Consider the following 18,130-nt stretch of genomic DNA (forward strand, 5'->3'; position numbering starts at 1 on the left):
AAGGCCCTAGCAGTATGATTCAACATAGTGTGATCAAGACGCCATAAAGACAATTTCTGGTTTTCAGAGAATTTTCTCATCTACCTTCTCAGCTGCTACTCTAATCAGGACGGTAAGAGAGGTAAATATTACTGTCACCAATTGACAGGTGAGGAAACTGCCACCAAGAAACGTAAAGGAAATCAACATCTCCTGACTCTTGGTTTTGAGTCTTTTGCCTTGAATCGAGTTTGTTCACAAAGTTCTCTTTTCATTCTGTTAGAAAGGGTTTTAAGCCCCATTTCTAAATTTCTTTGCTACCTACATATACCAGTTGGGTAGAATAATCACAATTATTAAAAGGTATGAATGTAATATTTACTGGAAAGAAGGCTCAATGGGTAGATAATGTTAGACAATGTCCCTACCAGCAGGGTGCTTATGATGTGATTGTTCTTTAAAAAGCAAGTTAAAATGGAGGTCCTTTCTAGCCGTCTACTCTCTCCTCTTCTCTCTAACCCCTTGCTTCCTTCTCAGTACTTTACTTCCTCATTCCTTCCCTTTGTCTTCTGTATTTCCTACCCTTTCAAACCACTTTACCTTATTTTCTTTGTGGGGGAGATGAAGGGACAGGGAATGGCTGTTGCCTTGTCAGTATCTACTCCCTTCTTCCCCCTTCCATTGGGTGGTTCCCTCTGTTGATGGCTAGGAGTTCCCTGAAAGAAAAATAGTAGCATTTGAACAGCCCACCCGGGCTCCACCCAAAGGCAGATGCTGCTAAGAGGAAGGACCGGGGTGTGGCCTGGCCCCAGGATGAATTGCTACTGTCTAGCTTTTCTTGGACTGTGCAGAGATTCTGAGTCCTCTGTAAAGACCCTCTTAGCAGTTACCCCTCTATTTTATATCTATCAATTTTATTTATTTATTTATTTATTTTGGTGAGGAAGATTTGCCCTGAGCTAACATCTACTGCCAATCTTCCTCTTTTTTTTTTTGCTTCAAGATTAGCCCTGAGGTAACATCTATGCCACTCTTCCTCTATTTTTTTATGTGGGTCACCACCTTAGCATGGCTGACAAGTGGTGTAGGTCCATGCCCAGGCTCTGAACCCACAAACCCTGGGCCACTGAAGCAGAGTGTGCCGAACTCAACCACTATGCCATGGGACCAGCCCCTTTTCCACTAATTGTTTGACCCAGCTAATCTTTATCCATATTTAACTGCGATATTTTGCTGCCTATACCATATCTGTAACAATTCAGATCTTTGAAATTCAATGAGAAACAAAGATAATAAAAGGGAAGTTTTCACCAACTGCCACAAAAATAAGAACAACCACTTTATAATTTAACAAATTTATAGGCTTTCCCTACTACAGTCTTGTTATAAACAGTACATGTGCAAAATTATCACATAACTGGGATGCAGGTTCTAAATATTTAATAATTGAATAAATGATGCTAATAACAATATTCTTAGTTGTATTTAGTTTCACATACTAAAGGTCAGTTTTTTGAGAGACAGTTTATGATACAGATCTTAAAAATTCTTGCTTGTTCAAATACATCAAAAAGTTAAAAATAAAATGAAGTCATTTCTTTGTTCTAAACATGAATTCAAACAGAGTGAGTTTCGTGCCCGGGTGATGCTGATGTCCCTGAGCCAGGGAGCACACTTTGAGAGTCTTTGGTTTTGTTTCGTGTAACGTCTCTAGTAGATTTTAAAGTAAGCATTCATTGCAACATTGTTAGTGAGCTAAATTAGAGATAAATGTGTTTGTCTGACTTTGTACCTTATTTTTCTGAACTTGACTTTGACTCCATCCCAATTCCAAGCAGCCACCCTGTGAACTATTTTAAGAGCAGGTAGACAGGTTCCCAAGAACAAAACCGTCCAACTGCTGAAGTTCCCTCGATTGTGCTTCTCATGTGAGAAAGGCCACTTGAGCAGGAGAGTGAGCACACAAATGTCACTGAGATTTTAATGGCTCTCTACCCTAATAGCTGTTAATTTGTAGGAGTGGGCTTTGAAATCATGTAATAATCAATGCTTTTTCTGTTCTAAACCAGAGAAGGGTCCGTTTTGTTTCATTTGCCAATATCATCATTATATAGACATGGATCTGCCTAATCTTATGTGCCATAATTTGGATTGACTCCCCTTTGTTACCGTCACCACCACTCCCTGCCCAGTTCTAACAGATTTTTATTTCTGATTTTTATTAGATCTTGCACACTGCCAGTCAAACCTTGTGGAACTTAGCAAACTCCTGCAAAATTTGGAAATACTTCAGAGAACTCAGTCAGCACCTAATTTTACTGACATGCAGGTAAACATATTACTGCTGCTGGTGGATGGACCTGAAGATAGTAACTCAGAATTTTTACTGGATTATTCTATGAGTATATGAGGTAACATTTAAAAGGAAATAACTACAGAACAGATTAGTTTATATTCTGGAGTTATTCTTAATGTTTTTCAATCTTGGTGTCATTGTGTTAAGATGTCTATTTTGAAATATTTTGCATTTAAATAGAAACTAGAGAAACGAATATCTGAATCATTCTTCCATGTTTCTCTTGCATTAGAAATGGTAGCTTTGAAGATATCTTAGATACTCTCAGAATTATTACCATCTTTTCATATAGGAAAAAAATGCTGAAGACGTATAATCCTGTTTTAATTTTGTATAGCAGACAAACGTATTTTATGATTAAGTTCTTGTCTCTGCTTTTGATGCCCAGTAGGCATCAGATACGCCTTTCTTTCCTGGCTGGTTTGCTTAAGATGTCTAACAATGATTACTAACTTGCTGCGCTCTCTTTGTCTCTGTCTGTATCACCTGTGTGAACTTAATAATCCTTTGTTGCTTTTAACTATTTGTGTAATGTAGGCTAACTGTGTAGATATTTCAAAGAAAGACAAGCGGGTCACAAGACGATGGAGAACAAAAAGTGTCAGCAAAGATACAAAAATACAACTGCAGGTACAGACTTGACTTTTCCTTCATTCATATTTTTATGTGCTTTTAAAATACTCATCTTTATGTATCAGTTCATGGATGTTAAAAAGTTTACAGCAGCTTAACTGCCTTAAAGCCAGTGCTTTTCAGGCTGAGTTATCTAAAATAGTGGGAAATCCTTTCTTCTTACTCTGGCATAAGTAAAAAGAATTTAAAAGAAAGGTTAAAATTACTTAATATGGCTGCAAAGTGGAATTTTCATCTCAATTATGGCCTTTGAACCATTAAAATGTATTTTAACAAAAAGTCGCCTTACAAATCTAGACTAAAAATCCAATGGGTTGTAATGAACATTCACTTATATATACTAGATCTTAAAAGGAGCTTTGTATGTGTTAGCTTTGTCCAAACTTTTATCTGTCAATAAATCAGCAAACCTGGGTTCTAGTTTAATCACTGTGATTTCTTGGCAGCATAATCTCATGAACTTCTGTTAAATTTTCTGGGCTTCTGTTTGCTCCTAGGTAAAGTAATGGAGGTAACTTAATCATCTCTGAATTCCCTTTCAACTCTAAAATTCTATGATTCTATGAAAAATGGATATTATTTGGCCATCAACAGTCGCTTAAAATCTGAACTAGTTTTAATGGCTCCTAATAAACTTACTTGAAATTTATTTTAAATAAGTTATTTAGTTGAAATGAGTAGTTTTAAATTTTTAAACTAAGATCCTCTTGTGTTATTGTATTGCAGTGATACGAAATATGGTAAATGCCTGAAACCTCTTAAGTCATAAATCATATTACTTTCAGATCTTTAAACTAGGATCACTACTACTCCAATCTAGCTGTATTTTGTGAAGGACTCTTACCCTGCACAATCAGAGTTAGACTTACAATTTTGCTTTTCGGCTTTTCAGAATTCTTCAGTCTTCTAAATAAATAACAATAATTCTTTAATTCTCATTGTATTGATAACATTCTTTGTGTTGTAATTCTGAATGTGTAAATAACAACCTCTTTGTTGCTTTGCTTTCCTAATCTGATGTACTTGAAAATCAATTTTCCTTAGCACTAAAGAGCCATGTTTTTTTATTTAGAATGTCCACATTCTATGAACACAATTTTTCGTGTTCTTTTGTTCAGTGTGTTTTCCCTTCTATTCAGAAAATTAATACTGTAGAGACAAATCTGCCAAATGACTTCACAAAAAAATTATGTAAAATAGCTTTTGGCCATTTCATTTGTTTTGAGCATGCAATTGTCTAGTTTTGTGGTTATTTTTGTTTTGGTTTTTTTTATGCATGGTATCTATGGTTATCATACCCCGGGAAAAAGAACCATTATAAATAAAATAATTGAAGAAGGCCAGCACCATAAGAACATAGACATTTGTGGACAGATATGAATTCGATCTTGTTTTTATAAGGTATGCCATTGAACAGATTCCCATTCACGGCTGTTGTCTTGAATAGGCTGGCTCTCAATGAGTCTGAGTTAAATGCCCCTGGCCACCCTGCTGTGGCTATGAGACCCACCAGAGTCCCCATGTCACTCAGTTTTTTTCTGAAGGAAACAGAATGCTGCTCTGAATAGCCCTCCTAGTCACAGGCTGTGCTTTTCGATGTGCAGAGAGTTTATGAAGATTTCTTTGAGTCATCAGAAGAAATTGTTCAAAAAGCAGGAAAATATTCTTCATTCATACTCCTGTCGCATCTTTGAGGGGTTTGTCATTTGCTTTTACATTTTTATTTATGCTATTTTGCTTTGGGGTTTTTTTGCCAAAAAGTAACAAAATGTCCCTTGTGATTCTGGTTTAATTATTTTTGAGGGAAATTGAAATCATCACCTCCCCACATTCAAAGAATAAAGTTTCAGAAGTAGCATATTTAGTTCCAACTCCCAAGGGGAAATAAAGAGACTTGGGAGTGACAGTAAGCTATTAATCGTTCTCGGAGAAACCCCACTTCCACTTGGACTGGTAAAACAAAAGGTATTGTAGGGTGAACACTGTGGAATTTGGTACCATCCCTGGACCTTTTCTGCTCACCCAAACCCGCAGCCCTTCCAGGATCCCTTAGGATGCTCATCCTCTATTACTGGGAAGTTGCTTAGAAGGTTCTTCAACCTGCACACTTGGCTGGGGAACCACACAATCAGCCCGGGATGACTATGACCAAAACAAATGTCATTACTCATTGGTATTTTACCTACAGAAAGGCATAGCATTCATTTTACTGTAGATTAAACATACCCACCACCTCTTCCCATCCTAATACACAGGTTTTTCCTTCCTGTTTTCAGTGTTTCTTGACCATGGGAATCCCATCTGATGGTACCAAGTATTTGTCTTGAGCCCATAATCATCTCACAACTTGAACCACTTTCTCTGATGGTCATTGTTGCAGCCAACTTTAGAGGCTTTTGTAGTGAGTGGCTCATTTTTCAGCCTCTCTTTTGCTTGGAACTTTCAGTACACTAGCCATTTGTGAAGGGACCTAGCCTGTCTGGTGGTGGTGGTGGTTATGGTGACTGCTGTTGTTATAACACTTGTTTCACTGAATGCATTCAGCATTCTGTAGTAGTTGTCATTTTGAAATAATTATAGGATATATCATTTAAAAAATTGACCTCAGGAAAGTAAACATGAAGAACATGTTATACTGGCTGTTTGATTGCCAGTTCTTACATAGGTTAGATTATGCTATTGTTTTGAATGTGGAGGTTAAATTTTGGTCCTGTATGGCCATATATCTCCTGAAGCCATTGGGAAGCTAGCCTCGGGAATCCATTGTGTGACTCATTGAAGGCAACAGTTGCCCTAGAAGACTCTGGAATGACCTTTTAGAAAAAAGTCTTCTTGTCTCCCATACTTCAAATTTCTTGTTCTAATAAAAATCTCAACATTGTCATTATGCAGTTATAGTTTTGCTGTGTTAAAAGAGGTAGAGGAGGGCAAGAAGAGAATAATTTTATAAGGGCTGCTGTAGAAGGAGAGCTGTTGGACTTCTTATGTTGCTAATAGCATGAATTAAGTACTAGCTCCGCAGACACTGAGGAGAGTGAGGACTAGCAGGAAGTCAGGAGCGACACATAAGTGATCTGATGTCAGTCATGTGCATCCTAGATCTTTTTTTTTTAGTCCACAAAAACAATTTTATTAACTCACTAAGTGAAGACCCTCAACAGTCTCGAAAGGGTGGGGTTGAGTAAAGGAGAAACCTGGGGCGGAAATGTTCCCTATCTCTCAATATAAATTCAAATTACACAGAAGGGTAAAAGGAAGTCCTTTCTCCTTTTATTTACTGTATTAAGCATAAAGGGATTTTGTATAGAAAACTTTCTGTGGAAAACAGATTATGTATGTATGTGTATGTATGATAAACACATACACATATGTATGCAGGTTTATAATGGAGGAAGAGAAATGTGAATGTAATTTGGAAACTTTAAAGAGAAATGGAGATACAAGAATTTCAAATATTTTTCTGTTGTTCCCAAAAGACTAAAGCAGCTGAGCTATTTTTTTTTTTTCCTCAGCCTGGACTGTTAGGTGATTTAGGTGATTCTAAGCACATCTCAGTTAATTAGAACTGAAATTAATGCTCATAACCTTGAAGAGTCAGGGTCTGTCAAATGGAGGCAAAGTGGAGTGGTTAGAAGGAAACATCATCATCCCTTAATCCTGTCCTCCAAAAATAGAAAAAAGGAAAGAAAGCTCTAAGATTCTTCTCCTGATTTATGCATGGGTGCACATCACTAAATGAAACCCATGCTTTCACGTTTTCATAGGTGATTTTTTTAGGCATTGTCTCAACGCTCTGAGGAAATTGAGATTTTTTTCCCCCTATGCTATGAGGACTAGCTTCCTCCTTGGAAAATGCTTCAACCTGAAAATCCCAGCACATTTTTCATGTTGAATCCCCGCGAGCTTTATCATAGGGGACTAAATGGGGACTTGAAGATTCCCAGTAGCCTTCCTTTATTTTTTCCTCCCAGCAAGAAACAAAAAAAATTCTGCCTGGCCACCAGGAGGCTCTCATGACAACCTGTTAGTTTTATCCTTTGTGTATTATTTATTTGACCACTTTCTCCTGAACTTATTTTTTCTTTGCTTCCACTTATTGAATGCCTTTTGACTTCATATACCATGACATTGCATGAATAAAACGGTATTCACATTTATTTTACCTTAAAATCACAAGCTATTCATCAGTTCATAACTTTCCATCGCCCTTTGGGGTGGGAGTTATATTCAGCAAGTAGACTTAAGTGTTTGGGTGTCCTGTGATGAGGATAATAAGTTTTTCTCACAGCATGAATGCCCCTTCGAGCTCTTTTCAATGCTAAGATTTAGGAAAAATCAACTTCCGTTAAAAACTCTCCCTCTCTTTTGTCTGATTTTCTTTCATCCTCCAATATCCTGTCCTCTCCTCTCCCATCCCCTGTTTTCTCCTCCCTCCTCTTTCATTCACTGTCAGGAAGGGCCATCTGCGAAGGGCCAGTTCAGCACCAGTCGGCGCCGGCAGAGGCTAGCGGCAGCAGTGGCTACAACAGTGAGTGGATTTCAATCTCAAGTGGATGTTTAATAAGAATGAGAAACTGTGTACCAGTGTCACCTCCCCTGTTCTAATGGTGCCACTGGCGTGCAATGGCATCATCTGTAGCCCACTCCTGTGTTGGCATAGCTTTCGCATGTTCTCTGGCTGTCTTTGCATGTCAGGAGTCACCCAGGGCATTCGTGTTTGCAATGGAAAACTGTTACATAGTCCAGTTCTCTATTCGACTATGAGCGTGAGAGGTAATGTAAATTCAAGGCTGTGAAACTGAGTGTAGCTCCCTATGGTGTGGGATTTCCTTAAATGATATTGTTATTTTTTTTGCCATACTGACATTGGAACCTTTGCTAACTGATTTTTGTTTTTCTAAGAAAAGTCATGTCACTACAGACATAAATTGTGCTTTTTTTTGTAGCAATGTGACTATTTGAAAAGGATGTGAGAATAAAGAAATGAGAGGGTAAGAAAAGGTGAATTTTGATGTCATCTCTAAATGGCTACCCAAATTAGGCTTAACAGGGAAAATTGTTTTCTGGAAAGAATATTAAGCTGAAAATCAGAAAATATAGTGTAGAAAGGAGAAAATCACAAAGTTAAGTGGTGTTTAATCCATATATGGAGGTTGCTTTGGCTTTTTTTTAAGAGAAAATAGGATGGATATTAGGAGGATAAGGGAAGTATTGAGATAGATAAGGGTATAAACCAAAATTTAAAATTGAGTAGCAGGTGTTTAGAATAGTGAACCGTCCATGTGGAATATAAAATAGAATATGTAAATACAGGAACCCTTTGCTGAATAAAAGTAAATCGTAATATTTGCTTAATCATAACATTGTATAAACTTTTTAAAATACAGGGTACTGAGTTCATAGCAATCATGGATGTTAGGTTTTTGGCTGTTCAGTAACGTTTCCTGAATTAACCTTAGTCTTGCTCTTGCTAATGGTGGAATATATTTTAAGACTAGAATTGCTGAAAAAATACGAAAAAGTTTTGGTTGTGTTGTAGGAGAATGGAGACTGGTGTGAGGATTGTTGGTTTTCTGCCTCATGGTTAGTGACTGACTCTTGCTTTACGTCTGGGTGCTCAGCTAGACTGTTTGAAAGACAGAATTGTTTGTGATTATGAAATGAACCAGTGACTTTGAATTTACTGGGGAACTGACTTTTAAACTCACAGTTTTGTGAATATTTAAAGAAAATAAATTTTAAAAATTGATTTCCTGGTTAGTGTATATCTTAGGCATGTATCCAGATGCAGGTGAATAAAGTATATGACACTGACATGGTCACAGATAATGACAATAGATGCATGAAAATCAGTTAAATAATTCTTAAATGTAATCTTTCATTTATAAAATTCAGAAATCCAGATGATTATTAGAGAGAGAACAATATCTCAGTATGGAAAGAAAAGATCAACCATTTTATGAAAATCCTAATGTTTTCTCAAATAATATACTGCCTAGATGGCATGCAGGAAAGTGATTGTGTTTATTTTTTAATTTCAGATACATATAGCAAATATAATAAAACTGGGATTAGAACCTCTTTGAATAGAATGGGTTTAGACTTTTTAAAATTGCGAGTAGAAGAGGAAAAGCTTTGAAAGAGGAAAGTATCAATGCCCACCTCCCAGGGTAGCTGTGACCACAGAAGTTAAGAATAACTTAGTGTATCTAGTGAGAAAGGCTGGCAACATTTAGTAATGTATTCAGGAATAACTAGAGGGAATGGGTGCTCTAAACCCTCTGGGATTTATGGCTTTAACTCCATACCAGAGCACAGCAGCACCTAGCAGCACCCTCACCTGCTTCCCTCGCCCCCTCACCCACATCTCAGTGACCTGTTGCCAGTGACTCGGCTCCCCTCTTTCTTTTAGTGCAGTGGTCCCCTTAATTCCTAGTACTTCCTCTTCCCAACAGTAAAGTCAGCCCACACATTTTGAACCTATTCCATCCTGCTAGCTGCTTTTTACCTAGAATCCTTCCAAATGACTTCTAGTTGCTTGTTCTCCTTGCCCACTCAGGTGCCTCAGGCACCTGAGATTGCTCCCAAAGAAAAGCTCACCCAAGGAGATGTTTCAGAGATTTATTCTTATTATTAGCACTAGCACCCAGAATGATTCACTTGCAACATCAGCCAGACCCAACAGAATTGGGGGTTGGAAAGAGGGAAACACTGGCCGCTCCCTTGGCAGAAGCCCAAGAGTCCCAGTGCAATCAGTACTCCACGCAAGGATCCCAGTAGGTAATGCAGAGTAAGAACAGCAGGGGACTTTTCACCTTGGCTCCCTGAGTTGTATCCGCTTAGTATCTGTCTTAGATCTGCTGTTGTGTGCTCTCTTTTTCCTTCATGTTACAGTTGCTAAATTTCAGTGCCAGTAGTTCCACTGTCAATCCGCTTCACTTTTGACTTCTTTATAGACAGGTGTTAAAGCATCTCCTAACATCCCCATTCCAAACTGCAGTTATTGGTACCAGAATGTTCCGGGATCAGCCTTCCTCCCTGTCACAACATTTCAGGAAGCCTCGGCTTTCTTTCCTGAGCGGGTTGTAAAGGCTGCGCCCAGTGTTGAAGGTTCTCGGGTACAAACATTGAGAGCTGGAGACAGCTTCCGCTCCAACCATCACTGACAGAGAACCTAGTTACCGCTTAAGTTTTTGAATCCCACAATACCCAAATTGATGAATAAAAGTCCCCAGGCTGAAGAGATATTCAATTAGAGTTAGATTAATACATTTCAGTTTGTATTCTCAATTTCATTTCATGAGTTCTTCAATTAAAACAACTCATTCCGTACACTTCTTTTAACAAAAAAGCTATCAGTATAAACATTTTCAGGCAGAAGTATATAAAAATTAGTTTTCAGTTTCCCAAGGAACTATCTGATTGCAGTTTGAATAGAGCATTCCAAATCCCTTTCCCGGTAGGTTATATACGAGATTATTTTTACTGTTTTAATTGCCAATCTACAGTTGCATTATGTTCAAAATATAAATTTGTAACATAGGGACTGGCCCGTGGCAGAGCAGTTAAGTGCGCACATTTGGCTTCGGCAGCCCAGGGTTCGCTGGTTTGGATCCTGGGTGCAGACATGGCACCACTTGGCAAGCCATGCTGTGGTGGTGTCCCACGTATAAAAAGTGAAGGAAGATGGGCACGGATGTTAGCTCAGGGCCAGTCTTCCTCAGCAGAAAAAGGAGGATTGGCAGATGTTAGCTCAGGGCTAATCTTCCTCAAAAATAAATAAATAAATAAAATTTGTAACATGTTTTTCCTCTCAGTGTCTAATCCCAACTTTTAATTGAGAAGCTGTTATCTCAGGGACAAGTCTGGGTCTTTACCGGACTCCCTGGGCCTTTACTGTACTGTGGCCTCCATTGGGACCTCTCCCCCAGCCTCCCTACCCACTCAAAGAAGAGACCCCTTTCTCATGCCATGCCGGTCCCTAGAGTGTTGAGGGTATCTGAGTGCAGATAAAACCCTTTTCCATTATCCCTCAACACATTTCAGTCCCAATCACAAAACACCCACATTTCTTTTTCTAAAGTTCTCTTCTAGTTCCTTCCACTGGGAAACCAGATCCTTAACTCTAAAAATTCCGTGGTCTACCCATTTCCTTAAGTCACAGTCTCTCCCCATGACCTCCTCATCTCCACCAACCTTTCCGTGGATTCTCTGTGCCCCTTCTAGAGGGCTATGGGCTGACTGCTCTTTCTGGATTTAGCATCACTGTAGTTAAGGTCAGAAGTTTCCTTTATCTATCTTCAAGAATTCTTCCACATAAATCCTGTTCCTTTATAGGCATCCCCAAAAGACTTCAGTCATCGTTATCACAAAGTTACCTGGACAGAATTCCAGCAAATTATTGAGCCCAAGGACTCCATTTTCTCAGATGGCTTATCTGCCATTTTTGTATCTCTTTTCTGGAATAGCTAGGGGTTCTGATCCTGATGCGATAAACAAGCTGTTGACATCTCTCAGCCCAGTGTAGCCAGTGTCCCTATGGAGGACCTGCCTCCCTCCGCCCACCATCCCCTCTCTTTCTGTCATGAAGTTTAAAGCTAAATCGAAAAATGAAAAAAAGGAAGTGGTTCTGACATACATATACAACAGACGAGATATTGGTTCCTTTCTCCTACAGCATATTTCTTGTTAGACAGAGGGTGTGAATTATCCTTTAATTTATACAAAATTCACCTTGTGGAGGAGTCTAAGAATCTGATTCTTGAAGGTAATTGAATGAAAATCTGTGCAGTAGGAATTAGGGGCGGTTACTGGTGATCTGATTTACAAGAGGAATTGGTATTCTCCTTTTCCAAGAATGTTTGGCTGACAGCATTTGTAATGGGAAAGGTGCTTTGCCTCCACCCATCACAAGCCTAGCCCAGATCCATCCTGGGCAAGTAAGTAGCTTTAGCCATTTGGGAAAACCTATAGTAATATGACTATTTTTAGTTAATGATTTTCAGTATTGGCCAGTTTATAAGCCATGTTCATATATGTAACAGAGTTGCATGTAACATGCAAAGGTAAACTATAGTAATTTATATAATATATATTTCATTTACAAATATATTTTAATAAATCAATTTCAAATTTAACCACGACTCTCTTAAGCCATTATTATATGTACAGTTAAACTTTATGTTTTATCTAATGGCCACGGAGCAAGTGAGTCTTTCTGCATATATACCTCTTGAATTTTCACCTGTTCTGTAAGTTCCTGCTCCAGGCTCAGAAAGAACTGAGCATAAAAAGTCCTCTGACACGAGTACCCAGACTTTGTAAGAGAAGGTCAGCTACGTCGCAGTTCCAATTACTGTTTTCTGCCAGTAATTTTTTAAATACAACTGTGGGTTGAGAGCTGAAGCTTATCTGGGATTACGCCTTTTCGTCCTGTCATTCTGTAGTCGTCTCTGCCTGTGACAGTGAGATACCAGTGAATCAGTGTAGTACTAAGTCAACTATGAGAAATGAGACTCCTTCCCACCCCAACTGCCTGCAAAATAAGAGCACTGGGTGTCCCCAAGTGTGTCATTAGACAGGAATCTATTATTTTGAAGAAGGGAAGAGGTCTTTTCTATGTAAGAGAATGTGGAACAATGTACTGTTGCTCTTTAATAATTTGTATCTCCCCCTTTCAGGTTCCTTTCAGTGCTACCATGTCACCAGTCCGCTTGCATTCCTCCAACCCCAACCTTTGTGCAGATATTGAATTTCAGACTCCCCCTAGCCACCTCACTGACCCTCTGGAAAGTTCAACGGATTATACAAAGCTTCAAGAAGAATTTTGTCTAATTGCACAGAAAGGTAACAACAAATATCACGTGCCCTTTAGAGAAGCTCCCTTCTTTGATGCGAGGTTGCCATTTACCCTTTTATCCTTATCTAGGGGTCATGGTAGAAAGATTAAATGTTTTATAATCTATTTGGAGTTCTGTATACAAAACACCACAGGATATGATGCCTGCCTCTTGGGAGAACACACATCATAGGTTTACAGTTTTGACCGAATAAAGAAAGTGTCATTGAGCGGGGAGGAAGGAAGAAAGACAAAAGAGTTATCGTAGGCAGGTCAGCAGACGCTACTATTCAACATCTTTTTTCAGTATCTTTTAGTTATCATTTAATACATACTTGTGGGTTATGCTTAGCAAGGAAAAAAAGAAACAGATTCTGTTTGAATCTTTCTCTGTTTCTATTGAACAACACTTCATCGATTGTAGGTTACAGTTTCTGGGTCAGAGGTTCAGACAGGGCTCAGGTAGGCAGTTCTGCACCACGTGGCGTTGACTGGGCTCACTCAGTGGTAATCAGCTGGAGGCTAGGCTGGGCTAAAATGTTCCAGGTGACTTCACCCATATGCCCAGCACTGGAAGCTGCTGGTCTTGTCCAAGGTCAGCTCTAGAATTGATGCAGTGTCCCTTCCACTGCACTCTACTGGTCAGAGCTTCACAGGCCAGCCCAGATTTGAGGGGAGGGGAAATCAACCCCACCTTGGAGTCTTTTTAATGTTAAATTTTCAGTAAGATGTTTTGCATAAGCTCAGTTGTCATCAGCCACAGAGAGTAGGGCAAAACAAATAAGAAGTAAGATAGTAGAGCGTAGGTGGACTGAGCAGTCCTATCTCTGTTTACCAGGAAGAGCCTCAGCTCCCAAATTAACTCCCCCCCCCCCAACCTATTGCTATAGTATTTAAATTTCAGACGCTCAAATTCATTTTTTGACTTAAGATAGTACTTTCCCAGGCATTGTCTTTTAAAATGCATAATCTCTTCAAGAAAAGTATACATTATGTTGTTTTCAGTCACTAACACCTTATTACAAAGTAATCAAGTTTATTTTCCCTGAGGCTGCTGGTAATAGGTTATAAAATATTCTTGAAAATGCATGATAAATAGAACATCTCAAGTGTTCCCCGTAATTCTCAAAAGCCTGGCAGCTCAGGAAAAGAAGGGGCGCACACTGAGGGCATCTCTGGGGAGTCAACAAAATTTATACTCTCAACCATCAGCAAAGATATTTGCTATCAGATATTTCTTTAATTCCATAGTCCTAAAACGATTAAGCTAAATCATCTTCCCTTTTTTTTTAATAGATTTCTCCATTGAGATTCTGTAAGGCTAAATGTCTTTCATCTGCTATTTTACTCCTAATACATTTTTATTAAATTTCTTAGCTGAGTGCTAACTATGTCATCAGACTGGAGCAATGTTATTTTGTTTATATAACAGCATAGACTTGTGGCCAGTAATGTTTACTTCTAATGGGGTGGCGGGATTGTATGAGCAGGTAGAATGAGAGAACAAATGTGTGAGGAAAGTATAGCACAGCTTCAAGAGGGAGATGGATCACTTTAAGGCAGCCCCAGGAAAGCTTTGTGTATTTGGTTGCAATCCTGAGGCTTTCAGGAAATCCAAGTTTCAACAGAATTTTAAAGCCTCTTTTGAAACAACATATTTTCTTTTCAACTGTGCTAGGAAAAAAAGGGCTTTTCTGTGATTATTGAGTGAACTCTTTAGAAAGAATTATAGAGTTTCAAATGAGTGAGAGTCCACTTTTAGAGCTGCCAGTGGGGTTAATGTATTTCAGCTATCAAGTTATTACCTTTAAATTGATGATGCCTGGAATGTAACATATAAATCAATGGATTGTGAGTCCCTTGTGATCCCGCCATTTTTCCCCTTTAATTCAGGCCACTGTTTTGTGTTAAAAATTTCTATTTCTTTAGAAAATAACCTTTCTCAAATAAGAAAATCCCTATTTTAGAAGACTTTGTGTATTACAGAAGCTGTTATTGTAAAGATAGGAGTTGGAAATTCAACCCTTTTGTATTCCAAAATTAAAGACTGCCTCATATTTTACCAATGTGTGCTGTTAGGTATGCACAGATGAGGGGTGGTTGTTTTTATTATTGCTTTTATTTTATTTTATTTCCAGCTTTACTGAGATATAATTGACACATAACACTGTGTAAGTTTGAGGTGTATGACATGTTGATTTGATACACTTACATGTTGCAAAATGATCACCACCATAGCATTAACTAACACTTTCATCACATCCCATAATGTGACAAGAACGTTTAGGATCTACTCTCTTAGCAACTTTCAAGTATATAATACAGTATTATTGACTATAATCACCGTACTGTACATTAGATCCCCAGAACTTATTCATCTTATAACTGAAAGTTTGTTCTCTTTGAAAGCACTTCTGACATAAAGATGTTTCTGGCTGAGAAAGTAATGCTAGTGCTGTTCTTAAGATCAAATCATTTCCTACCTCAAAGAGAACTGGTTAGAACTTCAAAGTCAGCCACGTGTTTTATGTTGGCAGGACTCATGAAATGCTCTTTTTTGGGTTGCACACTTTTGGGCAATAATTTTTGGATAGTTTTAAATGATTTGCATAAGATTTCATTGTACTCAGAACTGCTCAAATATTCTCATCAACTATGGTAGAGTAAAACTTGTTCCCTTTTCCTTTTAGGAATTATAGATTAGTTTCTAAATATTGATATTTAGAATTGATATTGATATTTTATATGTTGCTTCCAAGTCTGTGTTGGTTTGTCTGGTATAAAATGCTGAAATCTTCACCCTGATGAATTACCATTACCATATTTGTTCTGTGTATAGATATTCTGATAGATTCCATTGTGAGGCTGACTTTTAATTAGACTGTAACATAATCTTTCCAGAAAATGTCTATGCATGAGTTAAAATGCTGAGAAGTTTATAATTTTGTATATTCTTTGTGGATCCATTTAATCTTTGTTTCTCACTTTTTTCCCCCACCAAGTGCATTCTCTTTTGAAGTCTGCATTTAATAGCATAGCTATAGAGAAGGAGAAGCTTAAGCAGATGGTTTCTGAGCAGGATCACAATAAAGGCCACAGCACACAGATGGCTCGGCTCCGACAGTCACTGTCTCAGGTAAATGAGAGTGTGTGTTTCATGCTCATGACACATTCCCAACCCTGTAAGGTAAAGGATGGGGATGGAGGCAGTCTGTAATGGAGGTGGCACATTCATCTGAAATTCTCCCAAGATGTTGCAGTATCAGTATTAAATTTTATTGCTTTTCTTCCAAAAAATGTCCAGGTAAGAGTGTAAATCCGCCAAACTTGCTCACAAATGTATAATTATTATTTTGGCTGATCGAATACTTTTAATGCCTCTCTCTGGTCATTTATAAGGCAATCCCTGGTTTTAAAAAAAGAATCACGTGTGTATCCATGATTTACACGTCTAAAGTATGTTCCGTAATATACTCAATCAAATGTTAAATAGAACAAAATCTACTAGATCTTCCACACAATATTTTTTCCCACTTACAATATATTTTAATCTGTTGAAAATTACTGATTAGTATTACCTTTTTTTTTTTCTGATTTGCATTCTTAGGATTTTCTTCCTATCTCAGTTATGCTCCCTAAAGCTAGACTTTCATATTTTAAAATGTATTATATATTACAATATATATTATATCAATCTTGTCAATCTAATCAAATCCCTATGTATATCAAAGTTGAAATTTCTAATAAAAATTCTATAAAACTGCACTTATGCTTTTCTTACACTAAGCTCTTCCTCTGAAATATTTTCATTAGTCTATAAATGCACTTTTAAAAATTCCTTTGAGAATTCAGTGTTGTTATGTGATTTTTATATGAGAACTCAGTGTTTATATAAAATATTGTTCACTTCCTGGTGCCTTGGATCAGAGTGATGGAGCAAGCAAATCCTGGGTAAGTGGTTTTCCATGTGGATCAGCTCCTGCTTGGATAGTCTCCCTCAGTTCCTAAAAATTAGACTTCAAGTGTCTCACCATGTTTTATGTACCTGAACTGTCAGTTTATTTTCAACATTAAGTTTTATGTTATTGAGTACTGTTATCTGGGCTACAGTTTCTGCATTCACCATAAAACACTGTCAGTTGAGGTGCATATGCTGCTTCCAGTGCAGAACTAGGGGACTTGGGAGCATGAGCATTGAGAGCAGCAGCTGTCGTGGCAGTCTGCAGAGGGCTTGCTCCATAAGCACACTCTAATGGATGCCCTGGACTCTTCTCATGTCACGTAACTGTTGAACGCTCAGTCCATGTTAATTGATCTTCTGAATCATTATTCTGAGAGCATCATGAATCAGAAGATCAAAATAATGTTTAGGTAAACAAGCAAATGTCACCTTTTAAACATGTCATCTTGTCCCCTTAAATGTTCCAGTGTTTCCTTCAGATGTACTTAATGATGGAGGCTTAGTAATATAACACAAGCTTATACCAAGAAAAATAAGAAAATGTGTTTCTTGCTTGCTTGCTTGCTTTTATTTGCTTGCTGCTAAGACAGAGAATGGTAAATAGAGATCCAGGGTGAGGCATCAGGTGGGACTAAAAAGGAGGATGAAGAGAAATTTTGAAACACTTCTTCATTTGTTCATTTCGGTCAACTGACTGTATATTAGGTACAGTGCAAAGTATGGAACACCAAGGAAAAAGTAGCCCTGGCCATGTTCCCAGGAAGCTCGTGATCTGATTAGTGAGATAAGCAGTATTTATACAGGAAACAGTTAAATGGACCATGTTGTAGTCCATTCAGAGCGGCGCATGGGTGGTACTGATTTCCAGGGCTCTGTCAAGAATGGAGAGCCCTGAGCTGTGAGCAGAGCCACAGATCAGGCTTCACAGAGGAATCAAGCCTTGAAATGGGCCTGAGTAGACAGCAGTAACTCATGAGGAAGGACCTGATGCTGACATGATAAAAGATTCAGTGCTTCCAGTTATATATTATCACAGCATTTTGGCTCATGTGAATTCTTGTGTCTATTCATACCCTCCCACTGCACCACTTGTACCCTCACTGGCCATCTATTCCCATCAGTGCTGAGGCTGGACTCTCTTTTTGAAATCACCACAGCTTTTGCTTAGGCATTTAAGTTTACTGACAGTTCACTCCTTTCTAAGGAATCACTATCCTTGCTTAGACCAACAGAGAAGTGTCTGGAGAACGGCAGTTAGTTCCTAGCGGTTGAAGCGTCAAGTGAACAAAGAATTAATCTAAGAGTAGCTAGTTCAGTAGGTGGGAACCAGCTCATCACAGACCACACAAAAGAGTAGATTTAT

At 38.2% G+C, this 18,130-nt stretch overlaps 1 protein-coding gene across 21 annotated transcripts in view; it reads left to right on the top strand.

The window, feature by feature from the left end:
• The window catches only part of OSBPL6 (oxysterol binding protein like 6), a 198,813-nt gene that overhangs the window by 149,917 nt on the left and 30,766 nt on the right, over window positions 1-18,130 (top strand). For 7 of the 21 annotated variants that reach the window (XM_044768648.2, XM_044768647.2, XM_044768656.2 and 4 more), the window contains 5 exons: window positions 2,205-2,308; window positions 2,873-2,965; window positions 7,422-7,496; window positions 12,649-12,814; window positions 15,809-15,942. In XM_044768648.2, coding sequence (XP_044624583.1) covers window positions 2,205-2,308; window positions 2,873-2,965; window positions 7,422-7,496; window positions 12,649-12,814; window positions 15,809-15,942 — 572 coding nt within the window. The remainder of the gene's footprint in view (window positions 1-2,204; window positions 2,309-2,872; window positions 2,966-7,421; window positions 7,497-12,648; window positions 12,815-15,808; window positions 15,943-18,130) is intronic. The other 14 variants (XM_044768657.2, XM_070508178.1, XM_070508179.1 and 11 more) reach the window with 3 other exon arrangements.

Source organism: Equus asinus, chromosome 4 (genome assembly GCF_041296235.1).
Source record: "Equus asinus isolate D_3611 breed Donkey chromosome 4, EquAss-T2T_v2, whole genome shotgun sequence".
Taxonomy (NCBI): domain Eukaryota; kingdom Metazoa; phylum Chordata; class Mammalia; order Perissodactyla; family Equidae; genus Equus; species Equus asinus.